This window comes from Lagenorhynchus albirostris, chromosome 1 (assembly GCF_949774975.1).
Source record: "Lagenorhynchus albirostris chromosome 1, mLagAlb1.1, whole genome shotgun sequence".
Classification (NCBI taxonomy): domain Eukaryota; kingdom Metazoa; phylum Chordata; class Mammalia; order Artiodactyla; family Delphinidae; genus Lagenorhynchus; species Lagenorhynchus albirostris.
In genome coordinates this window covers 181,891,831-181,914,563 of record NC_083095.1, presented here as the reverse complement: position 1 = coordinate 181,914,563, position 22,733 = coordinate 181,891,831, and the positions used below count along the sequence as shown (strand labels likewise).

The 22,733-nt window shown below is 37.6% G+C and overlaps 1 protein-coding gene across 1 annotated transcript in view; it reads right to left on the bottom strand.

The window, feature by feature from the left end:
- Positions 1–22,733, bottom strand: part of GPR158 (G protein-coupled receptor 158) — a 321,228-nt gene that overhangs the window by 274,210 nt on the left and 24,285 nt on the right. The window contains exon 2 of the mRNA XM_060161767.1: positions 16,845–16,950. Within this exon, the coding sequence (XP_060017750.1) occupies positions 16,845–16,950 (106 nt within the window). The remainder of the gene's footprint in view (positions 1–16,844; positions 16,951–22,733) is intronic.

Below are 22,733 nucleotides of genomic sequence, written 5' to 3'. Positions count from 1 at the left end.
CTGCAACAAGAGAAGCCACTGAAATGAGAAGCTCGCACACTGCAACCAAGAGTAGTCCCCGCTCGCCACAACTAGAGAAAGCCTGAGCACAGCAACAAAGACACAATGTAGCCAAACATAAAAATAAATAAAATAAATAAATTTATTTAAAAAAAAAGAATAGGAAAGGAGAAAACGAGGAGAGCAGAGGTCAGGAAAAAGGAAAAAAAACAGAAGAGATGTAAAAATAAGCAAAGACAGGCAAATGAAAAAGACAGAAGAAGGGTGAGGGAGATAGGAAGGGAAGGCTAAAAATTGACAAATTTCCAATTATACATTTATACATACTGAAAAACTTCCTATCAAGAAAAATCTAATTTTTAATTTGGTAGTTTGATTGTGGAGGAGAATTTATATGGATTTAGCTGAATAGTATTTGTAAAGCTCTCTATTTTTATGTCAAAAAGAGAGATGCAGTTTTTAAAAGCATCATGTGTTCATTCATTCTTTCAAATCTAGATAAGTGACAAAAATACTTGGCAATGGTGAACTGAGAATAATCACTAGTCAATCTGTAGAGCCACCTACTCTGAATTCTTTACACCCTTTTTACAAAACGCATCTATCACAAATGAAAAACAATAGAAACTAAAGCACATAACTAAGTCATTGTGGCATTTACAGAGTTTTTATTTGATTCTAAAAATAATAGTAGTTGATTACAGTATTTGTGATAATAGAAGTTTCCTAATAAGAAAACCATAATTTTAATTGAACCCTTATTCATTTTTAATAGAACTGCTTGCAATAAGTAAATGAAATAAATGAAGTAAAATATAAAACAAACTAAAGTGAGACCTACAATCTAAGTATCCAAGAAGGTTTTCAGATAATAGGAAGAGTATTATGAGTAACCAGGCTATGCCTAGAATCTTCCATTCCTAAAGGAAGATGGACTACCTGGCAAGCTATGGCAGAATTAATCTAATTAATCTAAATTTTTCTTATGGATGTGATACAGTGATGAAAACAGTCACCATAAGAGATACTGTATAACACAAATATGATATTGTACATGAAATTAAACTACAAGAGCAGCCATACCAATAAGATGTATGAGTAGGCCACAGCCCTTGCCTCAAGATACTCTTGCATCAGCAACTGATCAGTCCAAATTCTTAATTAAGATGTAACCTATATTAATTTTTTTAAGTAGCTGAGCCTCAGTTCCCTCATCTGTAAAATTGGAATAATAATAGATATTTTCTAGGACTATTTTTTTTTTTTGCAGTATGCGGGCCTCTCACTGTTGTGGCCTCTCCCGTTGCGGAGCACAGGCTCTGGACGCGCAGGCTCAGTGGCCATGGCTCACGGGCCCAGCCACTCCACAGCATGTGGGATCTCCCCAGACCAGGGCACGAACCTGTGTCCCCTGCATCGGCAGGCGGACTCTCAACCACTGCGCCACCAGGGAAGCTCTCTAGGACTACTCTGAGGATTAAATTCAATATATACATACACACACACAGACAAACATATACACACATATATATGTATACACACACATATATATGACACAATAAATAATAGGGCAGGCATCTGATGAAAGTAGCTATTGTAATTAAGAGTAATCAAATCATTTTAATACAGCATTATAGGTATTAAAATTAAAATATGAACAATGTACTAGAGCGGCACATAAGGGAGAACTTGCTCTGCTTGAATTGGGGAAAAGCCTGCCAAGGGGTCACAGAAGATCAAAACCTAGGACTCCAAGAATATGCAGGAACTTTGAGGTGGCCAAAGTGAGAAACAGTATGTTATTCCAAAGGAAGAGCATGTGCAAATATATGCGTGGAGACGTGAAACACCGCAGTAGAATCATGGAAGGCAAGTAACCAGGTATTGTAGAATGAGAAGAAATTTAGATTTAGAAAGCCATGTATATAAGGTGGCTTTTATCACAGAGATTAAGGAGAGTCACTGAAGAATATTAGGCAGTCAACTGCAAATACTTGTTGAGCGCCTTTATTACAGACATTATTATGGCACTTGAGATACAATGATGAACATAACTGATGTGGTTTCCGCCCTTCTGGAGCTTACAGTCTAGCACAGAAGACAGACATAAATGATTATAAGTAATTTCAAGCATATAAAGTGCTATGGAAAACAGCTAATATTTATAGAGAATGTACATGCAAAGCATTCTGCATACATCAGAGAATAATTCCCAGTTAAAGAAGCTGGAGGCATAGAAAGGTTAACAAACTCAGGCAATCTGAATCCAAAGTCAGCACTTTTAACTGCTATGTGACACAATATCAAAAAAAGAAAAAATACAGGACAACATAATCACATCAATTTTTTTAAAAATCACATTGGCAGCAGCACAGACAATGAATTGAAGAATAAGACTGAAGACAGGAGTAGAGTACTACGAAAGTCCAAGCAAGAAACAACTAAGACTAGAACTAAGTCAGCTGTAGTAACAATGAGAGAAGAGGAAGACCTTCAAGAGTAAGACATGGAAATCACCTTCCTCCCCACAAATATATCAAAAATACATCTACATGTGGAACACCTCCTACAGAACACCTACTGAACGCTAGCAGAAGACCTCAGACTTCCCAAAGCCGTGTGGCTGACAGGATCTTGGTGCTCCAGCTGGGTGTCAGGTCTGAGCCTCTGAGGTGGGAGAGCCGAGTTCAGGACACTGGTCCACCAGAGACCTCCTGGTCCCACGTAATATCAATCAGCGAGAGCTCTCCCAGAGACCTCCATCTCAACACTAAGACCCAGTTCCACTCAACGACCAGCAAGCTCCAGTGCTGAAAACCCATGCCAAACAACTAACTAGCAAGACAGGAACACAACCCCACCCATTAGCTGAGAGGCTGCCTAAAATCATAATGAGGCCACAGACACCACAAAACACACCACCGGACACAGTCCTGCCCACCAGAAAGACAAGATACAGCCTCATTCACCAGAACACAGGCACCAGTCCCCTCCACCAGGAAGTCTACACAACCCACTGAACCAACCTTACCCACTGTAGGCAGACACCAAAAACAACAGGAACTACGAACCTGCAGCCTGTGAAAAGGAGACCCCAAACACAGTAAGTTAAGCAAAATGAGAAGACAGAGAAATACACAGCAGATGAAGAAGCAAAGTAAAAACCACCAGACCAAACTAAAGAGGAAATAGGCAGTCTACCTAAAAAAGAATTCAGAGTAATGATAGTAAAGATGATCCAAAATCTTGGAAACAGAATGGAGAAAATACAAGAAACGTTTAACAAGGACCTAAAAGAACTAAAATGCAAACAAACAATGATGAACAGCACAATAAATGAAATGAAAAATTCTCTAGAAGGAATCAATAGCAGAATAACTGAGACAGAAGAATGGATAGGTGACCTGGAACATAAAATAGTGGAAACAACTACCACAGAGCAGAATAAAGAAAAAAGAATGAAAACAATTGAGGACAGTCTCAGAGATCTCTGGGACAACATTAAATGCACCAACATTCGAATTGTAGGGGTTCCAGAAGAAGAAGAGAAAAAGAAAGGGACTGAGAAAATATTTGCAGATATTATAGTTGAAAACTTCCCTAACATGGGAAAAGAAATAGTCAATCAAGTCCAGGAAGCACAGAGAGTCCCATACAGGATAAATCTAAGAAGAAACATGCCAAGACACATATTAATCAAACTATCAAAAATTAAATACAAAGTAAAAATATTAAAAGCAGCAAGGGAAAAACAACAAATAACATACGAGGGAATCCCCATAACGTTAAGAACTGATCTTTCAGCAGAAACTCTGCAAGCCAGAAGGGAGTGGCAGGACATATATAAAGTGATAAAAGGGAAAAACCTACAACCAAGATTACTCTACCCAGCAAGGATCTCATTCAGATTTGACAGAGAAATTAAAACCTTTGTTGCAGTGGTAAATGGGAGTGTTTCCTTAACTTCTCTTTCAGATTTTTCATCGTTAGTGTTAAAGTAAATAAATAAATGAATGAAAACAATTTGAAATTTAGCAGTATCATATGAATATCAGAAAATTAATAAATAAAGAATAAGGACTTTGTAGAAAAAAAGAAGAATGAGGAAGAAAACAAATTGATGAGATACTGAGGTAGAACTGACAAGAACTCACAAGTGACTGGTTGTGGGAGTGAGGAAAAGGGAAAAAGCTCAACACATTGCCACCAGAGAGACCTGGCTATCAAGCTTTTTTTATTTTTTTAAATTTTTATTGGAGTATAGTTGATTTACAGTCTTGTGTTAGTTTCAGGTGTACAGCAAAGTGAATCAGTTATACATATACATACATCCACTTTTTTTTTTTTTTTAAGATTCTTTTCCCATATAGGCCATTACAGAGTATTGAGTAGAGCTCCCCAAGCACTTTTGTAATTCAAAATCTAATCAATCCTGACAGAGGAAAAAAGGTGCAGAATTTCATTTCCAGTCACCCTCATTCAACAACATATGTATCACTGTTGCAGGGGTAACAAAACATTGTATAGCTGTCAACCAAATATTTAACCTGTTTAAAGAAAGCTTTGTGAAGTCTTTCACATTAAAAAAAAAACAGATTCTGGGATCTCTATTTCAACAAAGGAATAAAATACTAAATTGACTTTTAATTTTACACATGCATGGTATTCATTTAGTCCAATTTAGTCCAAAGACGATCTTGACTGAACAGAAAAAAAAAAAAAGATGTTTACTGAATTTGCAATTCATTAATTAAAAACAAAAATTAAATTGTTGTTGACCAGCTTACCACATAATAGGATTAAATTTCAGACCAATCGTAAGAAGAAAATTTTCAGGCGTAACTTCAATATGCCATTTATTAATAAACGGCACTAACTAAACAGACACACTGGCCTTTATACATATTTAAGGCTGCAGAATCCTATACAGTTCTATGTGCTTTAGTGTATAAGTGACTTCTAATTTACATTTGAAATTTCAACACGAAATTCAGAGGATAAAATACGGTATATTCCATTATTTGACATTTTGGTCAAATTTGTTAAAAAATGAAATCAAAATCAAAATCCTAAAAGTGTCTTTTCTATTCAAACTAATAAGTGAAATAATACATGAAAATTTTTACCTGTAATGCAGTCACTATAGTTAGAAATACATATCAAACTTAATATGTGAAATTTTGTTTTAAACAGATTGCCATTTAAACTAATGGGATCACGGCCCTTCTGTCATCCACCAATTCTAATGACACTAGGCTAAAGGTTCAGTGGAGTCTGAGGCTGAAATTATCAGGAGAGAAGATGGAGAGGAGAAGTGGGATACAGAAATCTGTCAGCAGAATCATCAAAGTAAGGGAGAGAAAGCATAGAAACCAGGAAGTGGAGTGAAGGTCAGAATCATGCAGGAGCTGAGGAACACACCAGATTGGACCTCTCAAATTTTTTATCTTGGAACCCCTTTACACTCTTGAAAATTATTGAGAATATCAAAGAGCTTTTATTTATGTTGGTTATATCCATTGATATTTACCATCTTAAATATTAAATGGAGAAACTTCCAAAATATTTATTAATTCATTTAAAAATAGCGATAAGCTCATTACATGTTAACATAGTGTATTTATGAAAAATAACAATATTTCCCAAAAATAAAAAACTTAGCGAGAAGAGTATCATTGTTTTACATTTCTGCAAATCTCCTTAAAGTCTGGCTTATTAGAAGACAACTAGATTCTCATATTCCTTTCTGCATTCAACCTGTTTCTATATCAAATTTTATGAAGCCTCTGTACACCCATGAGAATAGAGAGTTCAAAAGGCAAATAGTCTCTGAATTATTATGAAAATTATTATGAAAAGGTTTAACTTCACAGACTTCCTTAATAGGGTCTTGAGGACCCCCAGGGGTCCTCACTTGAAGGGTTCCAGGACCACACTTTGAAAATGATGATATTACACAAACATACTTTAAAAGGTGGCAAATGAAGGTGATCTGCAGACCAGCATAAAAACAAAACCCATAAACGAAGTGGTTTAGCTTCTAAGTCTATGAAATCTGGGCTTCAACAGAATTAGAATCATGATGGAGCCAAGCCTGTAGCGACAATTAACCATTATCCTATTTCTGAATGTAAATATAGAATCAACTCTATAGGCTTTCCTGCAGGTAATCAGGGAACTGTAAAGCAGGAAAAATTGCTTTTGCATGTATAAAACAGATTGTACTGACAAGTCAATAGTAAAATCTACTGAATAATTACATAATCGAGATTAGGTCATGGCTCTACTTCATTCCAATAATTATGGTAAGATGTTAGAAAGCATTGCTTAGGGACAGCTCTCTTTCCTGAAGAGCTGTAAAAATAAGTAGATATCTACATATTTAGAACAGTATAAAAAATATTCCTTCTGGAGACAGCATGAACCAAAAGCCTTTTAGAATCTCCTCCAGACTTAAGAGTCCTTGAGTATTTTTACCCCACTGAAATGGTCTCTGACACATCTGACATTTCCCCCTTTACACACTTTTCTACTTCACGTACAATAATTGCTGTAAACCTCTCCATTTACAGTTCTTCTTTGTTTTTCCCCTTAATCCTTCTGTTTTCAGTGTTTTGGTTCCAATTCCAGCCCACACACTTACTCCTGTTTCATTCACTGTTCCCTATACTTCTCCATACACCTATGTCAGTTTACATTTTGAAATACAAAAATATAATTAAATGTTATACATTCTTGTGCATTATAAAGACAATAGCAACTCAAACTATGAATAAGCAGAAAGAGGGGAAAAATACAATGACTTCAAGTGAAAAAGAAAAATTTAAATAGACACTTGCATATTACTTTGCCGGCAAAAGCATTTATTTCAATACTTTATGTTCTCCTTGTATCACCAACCACCCACTTGTTCTCTCTCAATCTATAAACCCTGGGGAGAGAAAAACAACGATAACTCGAAATGTGTCCTGGGTGAATAGACATAAATGACTTGGTAAAGATACCCCAAAAATAAGAAGGTGGTAAATAAGGCTTTTTCTCTTAAGGAAAAAAAAAATCAAGGAATAGAGTTTAACTCTTGTATAATACAGTCAGTTAAAGCTTTCTAAATCAGCCAAGGGCTGTAGCTAAGCAACATGATTCTTCACTGTGCTCAAAAGGGGGCTGCCAAGCATCAGTAGCCTCATTTCTCACTGAAAGCTTTGACAAGCTTCCACCATATTTTATATAATTGTAGCAGAGGGAGTGCCAGATTAGATCTGATTTGCTGTCATAATGGGATTTTTTTCCCACATAAGCTAATGATGCAAAGCTATATTTAACCCCTAAAAAAGTCACCCTCAGGCACTCACTGTATATTCTGATTGCCTCTCATATCTAGAATTGGACAAGTAGCAATTTTTCTGCTACTGAAAATGACAAAAGCAATGGTTTAATAGGTAGAGTTTATTTTTCCCTGATTGCCTCCATTACAAATTTAGCTACATACTCCAAATCTGTTCACTAACTTCATATTTCATCAGATGTTCTCTCACCGCATTGAAAAGATCAAGAAATCTAGTACTTTGAGTTCATATCCATTGTTGTATGTAAGTCAAACTCCTTGCCCCAGCCTACCCCAGCCTAGCTGCATATGCTGCATATGCCCACCTTTAAGCTCAGCCCCATTCTAACCCCTGATCATAGAGAAGTTCGGGAGTATTTTAGGTGTTTATCTTCAGCAATAGTTAGAGTTTAAAATGTATTTATATATTATCATAAACACAGTAGATTCCCTTGGCATCCCTGTACCCAGTGAGTTGCAATCCTCCATATTCACCTTAGTTTTATTCCTACATTCTGATTTGTATTCTAACTCCCTGCAAGGAATAGGTCCCTTTCCTTAACACCTGCCCCTTAACTGATGCCCAGACAATGTGTACAGCCCTCAACAACTTCTATCTAAGGAGATGGATCTTATCCCTTGGGTTCAGTTTCAAACTGGACATTTCTACCATCCCAAATCACTGCCATACATTGAAACAAGAGTACCACCACTGGCAAGAAACTTCTGCTGCTGCCGCTCACACACCTGTAAGATGGAAGTCCTTGTATATTGATCCTAATCCAAATTTCTATGTGAACTTGCCGTACTCTCTTGGAAATTTGTTTCGGCCACCTGAGAGCTAGATCAGTTCTTCCTGACTGGTATACGCCTAACCAATTAGTTAAGTAAGATTCCAGCATGCCTCTTGGCTGAACTCACAAGACTAACGGTATCAGCCCATGGGCCATTACCAGTCAGTGATTCTCTCTCCAAACAACCGTACGTCACCCATAGTACCTTCCTATAGTTTAAATTCCTGAAATACCATTTACTAGATTTATGACCTCAGTCAAGTTACTTAAACCACTCTAAGTCTTAATTTTCTCATCTAAATAATGGGAATAACAATAATATGTAACTCACTGTAAGTACAAAATGGACACGTCTTGTTTTTTATTATGAAATAATTGTTTTCTTAGAGATTGAAAAACAAACTTGTATCAAAGGGATACTTCACTTTTGGCGTCTTATAGACTTTTCAGGCTTGGGCTAAAGAAAACTTAATTACTAGCAAATATTATCAAAAGTGCCTTTACCTACACTACTGGTAAGAGATCTTATGAATAAGATCTTGTAAGGGTTTTTTTAAAAAAACATTTTATGTAGTCGATAAAGTTGATAAAGTAGAAAGCGATAAATCAAGATTTAATAGATTTTTGTCTCAAATAGACAGATAGAGATATAGACATGAGATAGACAGACAGATCTAGAGAAAGAGTCTATTTACCTTGAATAGACAGGATGTGCTCCCCCTTTGTACATTCTAATGCAAATACTTCAAAGGTCCCAACATTAGATCAACAAGTTCAAGAAGGTTGGTGATACAATCCAGTGACATGGAATGTATACAAAGGAGTGTTATTCAGGAACAGATACCAAATATCATGACTTTGTCATAGTGGAAAAAATGGATTTATCTTCTACTCTAAGGTATCTGATTCCTTCATAAGCAAAAGAAGCAAATTAGAGAAAAAAATAATAATACTCCCCTATATTGCCTCCTTTCTGGCTCACATCATCCCAGATTCGCAACCTAAAGTCAATAAACATGTTTTGGCTTTTCCTTCTCACTTCCGTCAGAATGTATTAGTCGTCCATAACCATCACCAAAGTGCTTAATGAGTAAGTGGAAATCAAATCCTATAAGCTAGCTTGAATGAAGGTGCCAATGATGAATAGCAGTTTGCTTTATCATTACCATAGAGCAAAATAAGAAAATCTCAAGTTTTGCAGGCACAATCACATGCAATGTGAGAATTCAAGGTATTGCCAATGCAAGGATACTCAGAGCATTGCCTTTGGATGGAAACACCTTTCAGTTTTTCCCTTTACAGTTTGCTAGAAGTATAAAATCTTAGGGTTGCAAAGATACTTAAGAGGCACCTACTCCAACCATATAGCCAATGTTGCATGAAGTTTTTATAAGCCTTGCAAAATGCCCTCTCTTTCTCCCTTTCCCCCAACCACAAGATGGCAATAGCCACTGGTGAACCCTTGCTCTGTTCCTGGAAACATCTTTCTCTGAACAAGAGAGCCAGCTCTGAACAAGAATTTGAAAAAGGACAGATACATGTATATGTATAACTGAATCACTTTGCTGTACACCTGAAACTAACACAACACTGTTTATCAACTATACTCCAATATAAAATTAAAAGTTAAAAAAAATTAAATTAAAAAAAGAGAGAGTCAGCTTTCCCTTAACTGACTTATTAGGCACCCCAGTACAGTTATTTTGGAATACTATTTCCTAACTCTAGTTTTGGAGCAAGTCCAGAATATCTAGTCCAAATAACTTTCAGGAGCACAATGAAAACTCTGAAAATATCATCAGTTTCCCATTAATTTTAGAAAGGACTATGTAACAAAATCAAACAAGTTAGGTCTTGACAAGTTCAAAAACAAATGGGGAGTCATACAGTAGTGGTATGCCTCTTTTGGTTAAACCTAGTAAAACGATACTTGACTGAAACAGAAGATATTTAGCCTTAAAAGAAAGACTTAGAAGCAGGCTGACAGCAGTCTTCAAATATCTGAGTGGCTGCTGTGAAGAAAAAAAAAAAGTTTAACTTTATTTTGAGCAATTCCAGTGGGAGAAATCAAAAGCAGTAACTCTATATTATTATAAGGAGGCCATCTACCCAAAGAGCAGGTTGCCTCCATTAATTCAAAATATGTACCAGGCACTGTACTAGGCACCAATGAACACCTGCTCACTGCCCTACATCTTAGCAGAAGAGTGCGATTTCACATTAATCACATTTTGTATTGATAATGAGAGAAAACAGAAGTTTTACTACAAACACAGTGGAAATTTAAATGTCTAGAAGATTACCAGTATTTACTTTTCCCCATTTACTGGAAGATTTTTTCACAGTTTTCAGTGTAAAATAATGGCATTAAAAATAGCTTGCAGGTTTATCATTACTTATTTTCAACTGAGTTAACACAGTACATCATAAGAATGATTACGTAAGCCAAAATTCATTTCAAGTTTGTCCTTAAATGTCCCTTAGTGAATTTAAAGGCAATGTTACTGATTCACCCATATAAGGAAATTCAGGCATTTCAAAGGTTTCAGTAATTTGTGTGGTTTGACTACACTATAAGCTAGGCCATATTCAAGAGCCCAGCTTGTCCACTAATTGTCCAGGGTCCAATGATTCCATGTGGTTACTATATATTTCAAATCAGGTTAATGACCTAAGGACCTGAATTCTTAATTTTGTTTAATTTTAATTGATTTTCATTTCAGTAGCCATATGTAGCTTGTGGTTCTCATACTGAACAGCACAGTTCTGGAGATAGGTGAACGATAACATATGTAATGCAGAACCTTTCTAGAGAAAAGAAGAGCAATGTTGACATTTCAGCCACAAGATGAAAACTAATATATAACGGTTTCTAAACAATTTCACTCAATCAGAAACTGAATTAAATAAAAGAGCTCTAGGAAAGTACTCTAAATCCTGCCATAGGCAAATGATTAAGCTATGTTCTGTATATAAGAGGGCTTTCAAAAGAGAATGATTAATTCCTTCTGCTTTCTTTAGATTTTTGCATTAAATTTCTTTTCTTGTGTACTAAATTATATCCTTTCCTATATTTTAACTTTTTAAAAAGATTTCTTTAGAGATTCATTGAGTTACATCTAATGAAGTAGTAAGGAGCTACACATAGACTCTCATTCAGTGCATTCAATAGAAAAGAAGAGATATCCAAAAATTGTCTTATCGCTATATAAAACCACTGGCTGAGCTGACAACAAAACCATTCCCGTGATTCTGGATAGAACAGTGAATCCGATAACCTCAAGAAGTGGTCTCCAAAGCAGAGGACACATGTGGGGAAAAAAATACTAAAAGTTCTATTTAACTTTTTTAATAAAAAAATAAGAAATAAATTTAGCTTTAGTAACATTTAAGGCTTGGATTGACATTAATGCCTTCACTCAATCCACATTTCATATGACCATAATACTGATAAGGCACCAGAGGTAAAACTGGGAGTTTTAAGACAGAAATATTGACAGTGGTTACTTGGTTCCTATATTTGCTTTCACATTTCAATGTATTACCTTTTATATACGACCATCTACATGGATTTACAGAGTATATTATTTTAAATTGTAAAATATTTCCAACTCTTCATAATAAGATGGTGTGTGACCTGGAAAACCTTTTCCCACACAAAGATTTTCTGATTATCAGAGTGAACTACTTGCTTCTAAACTCGAAGATTAGTTATGCATTGCTGTTTACAAAAAAGGCAAATGTTCTAAATTTGCTGACCTGCTCTATGACAACTGGATGTCAGTAGTGTCTATGTAGCAGGTTTTGTTTTTTTTTTTTTAATATATAAGCTCTTCCTTCAAAGTAACTGTGACACTTCAATAATCCATGTGAAAGCCTTCTAAAGTGAGCATTTTGAAAATGGATATTTGGAAATATTTTCAGTGTTCTGTGGGTTTTGTTGCCAAAAACTATAAATACTCACATAGCCATACAGTTTAAACTTGGAAATAAAATTTCCTCATCTGTTTGAAAATATTCCCCATGAAAGTCTGAGTGGATTTTTAACCTATTCTTTTAAAATATTAAGATGCCCAGCTTTCCAATTAGTAGGGACCAGCTGACTTCAGGTAAGATGAAAAACTGCCAGCTGTATTTCTGAAAATAAACTTGGCAAAACTGGTAGATGGAACTGAGAAATGAACACTGTTATTTAGAAAATATAGTCAACAATTAATTTCTTCAGTTGGGATTGACATATCCTTGTGAGGCATATTTTCAACTATGACAGACACTAAAACTAAATATAAAAATAAACTGAACTTAGAGACTTCTGAATCATTGCATTACTAAGTATTAAACTAAGATTTTGTTTGTTTGTTTTTAATTTTTATTGCAGTATAGTAGTTGCTTTACAATGTTGTGTTAGTTTCTGCTGTACAGCAAAGTGAATCAGCTATACATATACATATATCCCCTCTTTTTTTGGATTTCCTTCCCATTTAGGTCACCACAGAGCATTGAGTAGAGTTCCCTGTGCTATACAGTAGGTTCTCATTAGTTATCTATTTTATACATAGTATCAACAGTGTATATATGTCAATTCCAATCTCCCAATTCATCCCACCCCCCACCTTTCCCCCTTGGTATCCATACATTTGTTCTTTACGTCTGTGTCTCTATTTCTGCTTTGTAAATCGTCTATTTACAAAGATCATCTATACCAATTATTTCAGATTCCACATATATGCGTTAATATACGATATTTGTTTTTCTCTTTCTGACTTCACTCTGTATGACAGTCTCTAGATCCATCCACATCTCTGCAAATGACTAAACTAAGTTTTTTTTAAATGATGAAGCATAATCAATCATAACACTGTCACTGAAAATTTTTCAAAAACTGTAAATCAGTCAATTACATTGCTCTCATTAAAGATACATTTATTTTCATAAAATATAATCTACATTAAAACCGTATTTCATATTTATCTCAACCCAATTAAGTTTTCTGATTTATAATATACAGAATATGTAACAAAAGATGCATATACTTTATAGCATAAAAAATATACAAGTACCATTTGTGGATGCTTAAAGCATTTTTACTAATAGAATATAATCAAAAAGTTTCAAGACCACTGTCCTAATGTTTCCTACTTTAAATAGTGATTTTAAAAATTCTTCTAATGGAAACAAAGCAAAAGAAAACCTTTAAAACAGCAATATCAATTTATTTGAATGTTTTTAATAAACTATTCTGTAGGAGAAGATTTTGTGTACTCAAAGCAAACAATGATATGACATAGGTGAAGAATTATTTAAATGGATACTGAAAACATGATCAAGTCCAGGTAGCAGTGATCTGAATCAGTCATAAAAACAGCCAGAATAATCCTGCAATCCAGTTCAGGGTGTCGACTCAGATCTCAATTTACTATGCCCTTCAAAAAATACTTATTGGCCTCCTAGACTTGATAACAACTCAAACTTGTTGAGAATTTATTCTCCTCACAAACTATCCCATGCCTTTCTAAAATGCTCCTGAGGCTTCTCTCATTGGTTACATCCCACTTATCTGTTTCCAACATCAGACTCGCTATACTAGTTTAAGATACCTTGGAGGCTGAAAAGCCAACACACTGGAAAAAAAATTTTTAAGTGAAAAGTTTGCCTCAATTATAACTTTGAAATTTGTAACTCCCTGTGGTATTTACAAGAGAAGAATGTTAAATATTGGCAAATTAAACCCAGTAAACACGAAGAGTGTCTCTGTTTCTAGTGATGCGGATTTTCATAGACAGGCCCCTACACCCTATAAATATGAATCGTGGTAGATACGTCCCAAAACAAGCTGGTTTACACAATGATCCTTGGGGTCTGTGACAGAAAATCTGTGACAAGGAACAAAGGCGAGCCAGTGCAGATGAAAAACGCCCTGAACAAGAGCTTTTCTTTCTGTTTCCCAAGCAATAAAAACATCAGTAGAAGCCAGTTCCTAGTCTCCAATTCACCTCACTACAGGGAAGGACTGAAAGACCACTGCTGGTCCCAAGTCTGAGGATGTGGTATGGACCGGCGGCAGGTACCTAGAGTGACCAGCACCAACTCCAGAACCTTAGAGAAGTTCCAGGCCAGCCCTGTGTCAATCAGACTACCCACCAAGGGCCTCAGGGGCCCAGCCTAGGACACCAAGATCTCGACTCCCAACCCTAGGACCTGGGCAAGTAAAGGGGTTGAGGGATCCAGAGTTTTCAAAACATGCATTTTGTAGATTCAGTGTTTGTTGATGTTATTTTTTGATCATTGAACCTCTTTGTACAACATTTTCAAATGAGATTCATTGAACTGTTGGTTGTTTTACAGGGTATGTTTTTCTGGTTTTTTCCTATAGGAATTGAATAAATGCAATGCTGCCATATATAAAGCCAAAAGTTACACATTCACCCTGATCTTTGTTTACCAGAATAGAGGATAATATTTTATCTTGAAATAACTTTATTTGAAAGCTTTAAAAAGACACAACTCTCAGAAAATTGATAATCCTGATGCAATGAAAATAAATCAATCTTCCAAAAGGCCACCCAATAAGACCATCTAGTCAAATACATAGATGTGCTATATGGAAGAAAAACAACAAGATAATTAGAGCCAAGCAGCAACTGTAACAGACTGATAAAAAAATATCTCCTTGTTTCTAGACAGACTGTTTATTGAACCACCCAGGAGCACCACTGAAACAAGGCTATACAGAAATGAGCACATACAGATCAATATCCACAATAAGACACCCATGCAGGAAAAATTCCACTCTGGCTAAAAGACAAAGCTTTGGAGCTATACGCCATTGGCATGGAGATAATAATCAGGCTAAAGATATTTACCAAATCAGTAACTGAAATTCATATCTTTAGAAACGCCAGAACCATCCAAAGAGAAGTGGGAACTCAGAAAAGTTCAAAACCATAAGAACAAACAGTGAAGGGAGATGAAAAGAGGATCTTGACCTCTGTGACTTGACAAGACAGAAGCACTTCATTGACATAATTGGGTCCCAATTTGGGGGCAGGGAGTGAAGGAAGTGAGGGCTGTGCAGAGGGTTGGCTACGTGGAGGTGTATGGAGATGTGGGAGTGGGGACGTGTGGGGTACTGAGGAAGCGGGGGTCATGGAAACATGGTGGGGATGTGCGATGGGCTTAGAGGGATGTGGGGGATTTGGGGGGTTTCATCGGGGGTGGGAGGATTGAGGAATATTGTGGTGGGAAGTATGGAGGGCAGGTGGAGGTGTGCGTGGAATGTAGGGGGATGTGGGGAACTGTGGAAGATTACTTGGGTAGTGGTGGGCTGCGGGAGTATTTGGCAAAAATTCAAACTGAACATGTAGATTACTACATTTATATGAATATTCCCTATTTTAAATAAATCAAGCTGACTTTCCTCATAAATTCATGGAAAGTTGAGATAGCCCACGTACTTAAGGTCAGGAGCTTTATTGTACATTTGTTTCAGAGTATTTGGGGACCTCAGAGATAGATTACTGAAAATGAAATGAGGATGTCATCACACGTCATCTCTGAAACTACAGAAGACAAGTGACACTAACTTGAAAAGATACACGCAGCCCAATGCTCATAGCAGCATTATTTACAATTGCCAAAATATGGAAGCAACCTAACTGTCCATCAACAGATGAATGAATAAAGAAGGTGTGGTGTATGTGTGTGTGTATATACACACACACACACACACACACACACACACACACAATGTAATACTACATAGCCATAAAAAGAATGAAATGTTGCCATTTGCAGCAACATGTTTGAACCTGGAGGGCATTATGCTAAATGTAATAAGTCAGGCAGGGAAAGACAAATACTGTGTGATATCACTTACATATGAAATCTAAAAAATACAACAAACTAGTGAATATAATAAAAGAGAAGCAGACTCACAGATATAGAGAAGAAACTAGTGGTTACCAGTGGAGAGAGGGAATGGGGAGGGGGCAATATAGGGGTAGAGGGGAAAATAGGGTTATTATGGGATTATATGAAATCAACTGTGTGAAACTTGAAAATTGTAAAGCACTACAGAATTTAAAGAATCTTTCATTCAATAAAAAAAAATAGTTAAAAAAAAAAGACAAGTGACAGCCTTATTTCCAGAAGTATGATCTCTCTGTCTGTCCCTTACCAACCAGAGTTCCATGAAATCAAGTATGGATAGGAACTGCAAATTGGAAAAAACACACCAAATACACACATTTCTGTTTCAGTTTCCTGTGTACAGTTTTCTCCTTTTTTTCAAAATCTCCTAGCCATACTTTCTCTATTGCTTTTCTAGCAGATGGCAGGGTGTCTGAATGAATACTATCAATGTTTCAACAAGCATCATACTCCACAAAAATGTGCATAATTTGGTTGACCCCTCTTGGGACTGGTTTCTCACTTCAGGGCTATTTTGATTTCCAGCCCATTTTGAACAATAGGGTCAGCCTTTGACTAAAGCCAAACTTCAGACATAATTTTAGTTTCAGCCTTCTCTTAGTCCCCAAATGAACAGTTATTCTGCACAAATTTCATTTTCTACTCCTCTTTCAGTTCATTTGGCAACATTCAGACCTGCATAGATTTTTTTCCCAGTAAGATGCCTCTTGTTCACCTACCCACACAAATACAATATATTCAAAAGTATTATATTTCTGAGCTTCTGATTTCAGAGAACTTTATCTCTATGTTCTTACCTCTGAATTGTTAAGGTGACATTTGTGAGTTCCTGAAAACCAGCCATCACTTGAACATTGGTCAATGTCCACCTTCTGAAGATTTATGTCAACTTTCATGACACCCCTTAAAACAGAGAAAGACAAAAAGAACAAATTAATTTGAGCCTTTACAATATCTAACTCTGTATTCTACCCTAGAAATCAGCCAAATCAGCATAAAGAATGCACTAAAATTCTTCAAATTGCCCACCCATATTCATCTAAAGTGTACCGAGTGTAGCTACAGACAGAATAGAACAGAATCATAAAGTATTAGTTTTATTAAGTCCGAAAGCAGGGACTCCGTATTGTTCACTGTTTCAGCTCCCTAGATAATGCCTGGCACACAGTAGGTGTTCAATAAATATTTGCTGATTGACTGAACTCCGGACAGTATTACTCTGGACATGGTAGCAAAGTCGACTCTGAAATAACACCTGCTCCCAGTACCCCTTCTATTAAAGTAAATTTTTTAAAAGCCCTTATTTCTTTCTACTCCTATTTCCCAATGCAGGGCCTGGGATGGGAAGGTTGGGGCAAGGGGGCGGGGGGAATGAGTTAAGAGGGGAAGACAGTATCAGAAAAAAAGCATCTCTTTCCTCTGATCTTCTATCACAATGACTTTAAGCAGTTCTTTAGGTCTTCCAGTGTTCCACACGGAACAGATCTGCACCATCCACAGAAGTGCCGTTTAGTGTTTACTCTTTTAAATCTAGAAATAAAAACACTGCATTTCACTTACCCATTTGAGAAAGGTCACTAAGAAAGAGAACTCACAAATTCAGAGCCAAAAACAAAATTGCAAAGAAAGCTCCAACTTTACCTAAAATTCCTCCATATTTGCCAACCAATCTTCCTATACTTTCCTAAGATCACTCTCTCCTATTTTTCACCACCACCAGCACCCCTAGCACCAGCAGTAACAGACCTATCTGTCCTACACTGAGCTATCGCACCTGGACTTACTTGAAATGAGTATTCTGGGGACTGGCCCTGAAGCCCAAAGCTCTACAATGACTTTTTTTCACCAGGTTGAGTAAAGCATAAACACCCCACTAAAACTCACTAAATGTAAAAACACATTTTCAAGGTCCCATGTCCCCAACTTAAACTATTTTCATTATGATATTATTAAATATGTACAAACATAAAGGTGGGCTCAAATTCCTTATATTATAGCTTTTCTAGCTACAAAACACACAAAATAGCAAAACAAATGAAAAACTATAAAGCCAACAATTTTTAAATTTAAAAAATTAACTTAAAAACACCAATGATTATGTTTTGCTGAACTAAATTACCTCTCAGAAAAGAAATATGGTACCAACTGCTAGTTCAGCAAGCCTGTTGTACCACATGTTATGACTCATTTTTCTCATCTCTTTTCTCCTTTTAAACTACTGTGAAAGCTTCTGACAGAGTGGCTTAATGTCATTTGGGCTTCATCTAGAGTGAATAAATCATTTACTTTTTAAGGCTGCCTCTGTTCTTATTAAACTGTGACAAAGCATGTACTATGTTACCTAGTGCTAACATGCTCAAAAGAGACACAAAAACAAACAGGCACACCAAAACCTCCCATCAGTATTTGGTTATCCAGACAACCCAGAATATGTGTAAGTTCATTTTTCAGAGGATCACTGAAAGGAAGACCCAAAAATTTATCATAAAAACCTTATAAATCCTTCAGAGAAATACCCCAGTTTGCAAAATACTACTATTGTGGACCATAATTCCATAAAACAAATACTATTCATGTGATAATTAATTGAATTCCCAAGTGACCTAATGCCTTAACCCAGTTAGCTCTTTCAACAAATATTTATTGTCTGGTATGTGCATATCAAGATAAGAGATGCCATGGAGATGAACCACATAGGTCCTGCCCAAGGAACCCCAAAGGTTTAAGATGCCTTAAAAAGTATCAGAATATTTCATGGAGAATGGATGCTAAATTCTGAGGAATGTGGAAAGTTATCACTTGGGGTAGAACAGGTATTCCAGAAACATTGGTTGACTTGCTGTCTTCACCAACCAGGACTTCCCATAAAACTGTGTTCCATATAGGTCATGGCAATCAGGGCAAGCTCACTCTGGGCTCTATTTATGGTCTTTGGAAAATAACATATTCAGTTTTTCATTCATTCAATAAATTACTTATTGAGCACCTACTATAAGCCAAAATTGTTCTAGGTCTCTGAAATACATTAGTAAGCAGGAAAAAAACAGTTCCTGCCTTCATAGAGCTTAACTCTAGTGTGGGACAGACAAATAATAAACCAGGGCTATAATAAATAAGTAAATTACACTGCGTATTACAAACTAAAAAGTGCAATGGAGAAAACAGAAACAAAAGAAAACACCTTCAAGGAGGTAAGAATGATGGATGGGAGTAGGTTAAACTTTTTTTAACGGGTGGTCAGGGTAAGCCTCACTGAAGTAAGATTTCTACGTCAATGGTTCAAGGTATAATCACAGCAGATTCGTATTCACACTCTAAGTTACCAGCCATCTTCCTCAGCGACATAAAATTTCCCACTGGACTACCACTATCCACTACATTTTGGTATACTTGAACGGCTTATAAAGAATGTAAGTAGGGGCTTCCCTGGTGGCGCAGTGGTTGGGAGTCTGCCTGCGGATGCAGGGGACACGGGTTCGTGCCCCGGTCCGGGAGGATCCCGCATGCCGCGGAGCGGCTGGGCCCGTGAGCCATTGCCGCTAGGCTTGTGCGTCCGGAGCCTGTGCCCCGCAACAGGAGAGGCCACAACAGTGAGAGGCCCGCGTACAGAAAAAAAAAAAAAAAAAAAGAATGTAAGTAGGAAACTAATAAAAATATGTATTTCTGTTTGTTCCACAATCATTAGTAATAATAAGGTCAAGTTTTCCTCCACTATCTTGCTACCCTTTAGAGCAAGATAATGGAAATCTCCAAATCCTCCAGAGCTGGCTCAGGGTCACGGGTTAATTTGGGACTCCAGGAGGATGCAATTACTCTGGCCCCTTGCTTGAGAAACCTGGCTTAAGAAATTGGTATCTTAATGGCTGAGAATTTCCCCCCTTAATTCCAGGTTCCTATACAGGAAACAAAAGGTCACCGCAGACTTGAAACTCAACTCATGAAGCTCTCTGGGCTCAGAGTAAAACCGCCAAAGGTGGGCTTCCCTGGTGATGCAGTGGTTAAGAATCCGCCTGCCAATGCAGGGAACACGGGTTCAAGCCCTGGGCCGCAAAGATCCCACATGCCGCGGGGCAACTAAGCCCGTGCGCCGCAACTACTGAGCCTGTGCTCTGGAGCCCACAACTACTGACTCTGCATGCCACAACTACTGAAGCCCATGTGCCTAGAGCCCGTGCTCCGCAACAGGAGAGGCCACCGCAATGAGAGGCCCGCACACCGCAACGAAGAGTAGCCCCCGCTCACTGCAACTAGAGAAAGCCCACGCGCAGCAACGAAGACCCAACACAGTAAAAATTAAATAAATAAATAAATAATTTTTAAAAACCCACCAAATGTAATGAGCCGTGCGTTTAGCAGCTGGAAATCAGCGCTGACTCTTCTTCGTTAGCGCCTGGGCCTCGGTGCCTGGAGACCTACAAAGCCCTTGGGAAGGCGCCGTGACTTTCTGTGGCGGGTGGGGAAATGGAGGCCTGGGTCATTAAGCGGAAAGAGAATGCTCTCTCGGTTTGGAAAAAGCATTCAGCCACAGCAACGCAAACACTCAAACGCCGACGCACACCCGCCGGCAGAACTTGGGCCCGCGGAAAACCCCGCCGCGCCTGCGCCCTGTGTCTCCTGAGCGAGCCCCTCTGAGGCGGAAGTGCTGCTCCCACATCCGGTGAGCGGGCACCGCCGGGAAACTCTGAAGGCGCGGAAGTGGCTGACGTGTGGTGGCTTGAGGACCGGAAGATGAGGGCCGACAAGAGCCTGGTAAGTGGCAGCCAGAGAATGGAAAATATAGCAAATAACATCCCCCAAACCTTTAGGTGCTTAGCTGGGCCGCAGACTAGCGTTTTCCTCCACTTCTCTTTCTGACTCCTGAAAGGCAGCAAAAGCACCAAACAGGATTTATCCTCCAACCAAATTTGGAATTTCCCTGACGTTCTCTTCCCATGAATGGGGCTTCCGTCCTTACAGTTATCTGGTGGATAACTTGTTCGTTCTGAAACTCACTGCCCAAATAAATCAAAACAATTGCCAAGTTCTATAGATTCTACTCCCTGCATGCACCTTGACCCTTCCTCTCCATTTCTGCTATTTCTGCCTTGTTCAGATCTTCATCTCTCAGAGAGCTAAAAAATTTGTATAATAGTTTACTAATTTGGTCCTGTCTGGCATTGCTCCAGGTGAAGATCTCGGTTTGTAGGCCCTCAAGTTTATACGGTTTAGGGTCCTTCTTTAAGAAACAAATACAAAACTATGAATATACATTTTTATCACAATATGACCTTTGGCCCTACATGCTTATGTTACAAGTGCTGGTTGGGTAGTAAGATCATTACCAGAAGGCATTTCTATACCAGAACTTAGCTATAGACAGAAGTGACTACAGACTACTTTAATATATATTACTAAATAATCGAGAACTTCCCCTTAACCAATTTCCAGTAATGCCCACAGCCTAGGGAAAATGTAATGGAGGCAAGTTATAGTAGAAAGAGAGTATTCAATTGTATCTTCCTTTTGCAAATTTTACAGCAAACAATTGACCACAAAATTCGTTTTTAGTGCCTATTCCAGGGCTTTAGAAAATTCCCATGCAAGCAAGGGGCCGTAGAGCTTAAGCATGAAACACTGCTGTCTGTTTAATCTTTGAAACTTGTAAATATGATCCTCACAATTCCCTGCTTAAAATCAATATTTCCCACTCTCCTGAAGAATGAAATCCAAGCTCCTTGCTATAACATTATATTCAAGCCCCTCCTACTTCTAACTTCTCCACCCACTCACTTGCATACATTCTTTGTTCCAGACGATTCAGAATTACCTGTGGGGTCCTAAATAATTCATGCTATCTCAAAAAATCATTCTTTTATAGATACCTTTATATCTGAAGTTCCTTTGCCTCAGTTGTGCTTTACCTATCATAGCTCCTACCTGGCTCCTTTTTAAAGCCTTCTGTGAACTCCAAGTCTCATTTAGAAACTGCTTCTCTATTCTCCCCATAATACACTGTGCTTACCTTCTTCATATCATTAGCACCTTTTATTATAATATTGGATTTTTAATGATGTTTTTCCCACCAGACTAAAATTTCCATAGCCCATGTCTTTGTAATATTTTCCCTCAGCTCCTAAATCAGTGCCCACCTCCCCAAAATTAACCTTGAAAAATTGCAGATGCTAGAGAGATGTGAATAGTAGCTAAAATAACCATGACCAGAGAGAGAGAGAGCACGTGCACGTGTGAAAACCCAAGGAAACAGAAAACTATCATGGACTGCTATGGGTGAATGAATGGAAAGAAAAACTGGATATGTTGAAGGAACGTTTTGAAATTCTTTTGTTTCTTCACCACGTTACCTTGGGCCATAATTTTCCTTCTTCATCACTACAGAAATTGACAGTTAACAACCCATTAGTCAATTTTGATGGGGAATCAGGGCAGAGGTTCTGCCAAAATAAAGAGTTGATAAAAACAGATGCTGTTAGACCAGCTGCCATCAGTCATTTCCTCCAAACAGTAGATAACCAGAACAGGACCTGGTGCCTAGCAGGGGGTTGCTTACATAACAGAAGCCTAAAACGTATGGCACTGGCTTTGGGCCCAGGCAGAGGCAGAAGCTAGAAGGGCCTCAAAGAAATGGTTAATAAAAGTGGGAATATGTTGGTGAGTCTTAAAGGACAGTGTAGAAATGATACTGGAGA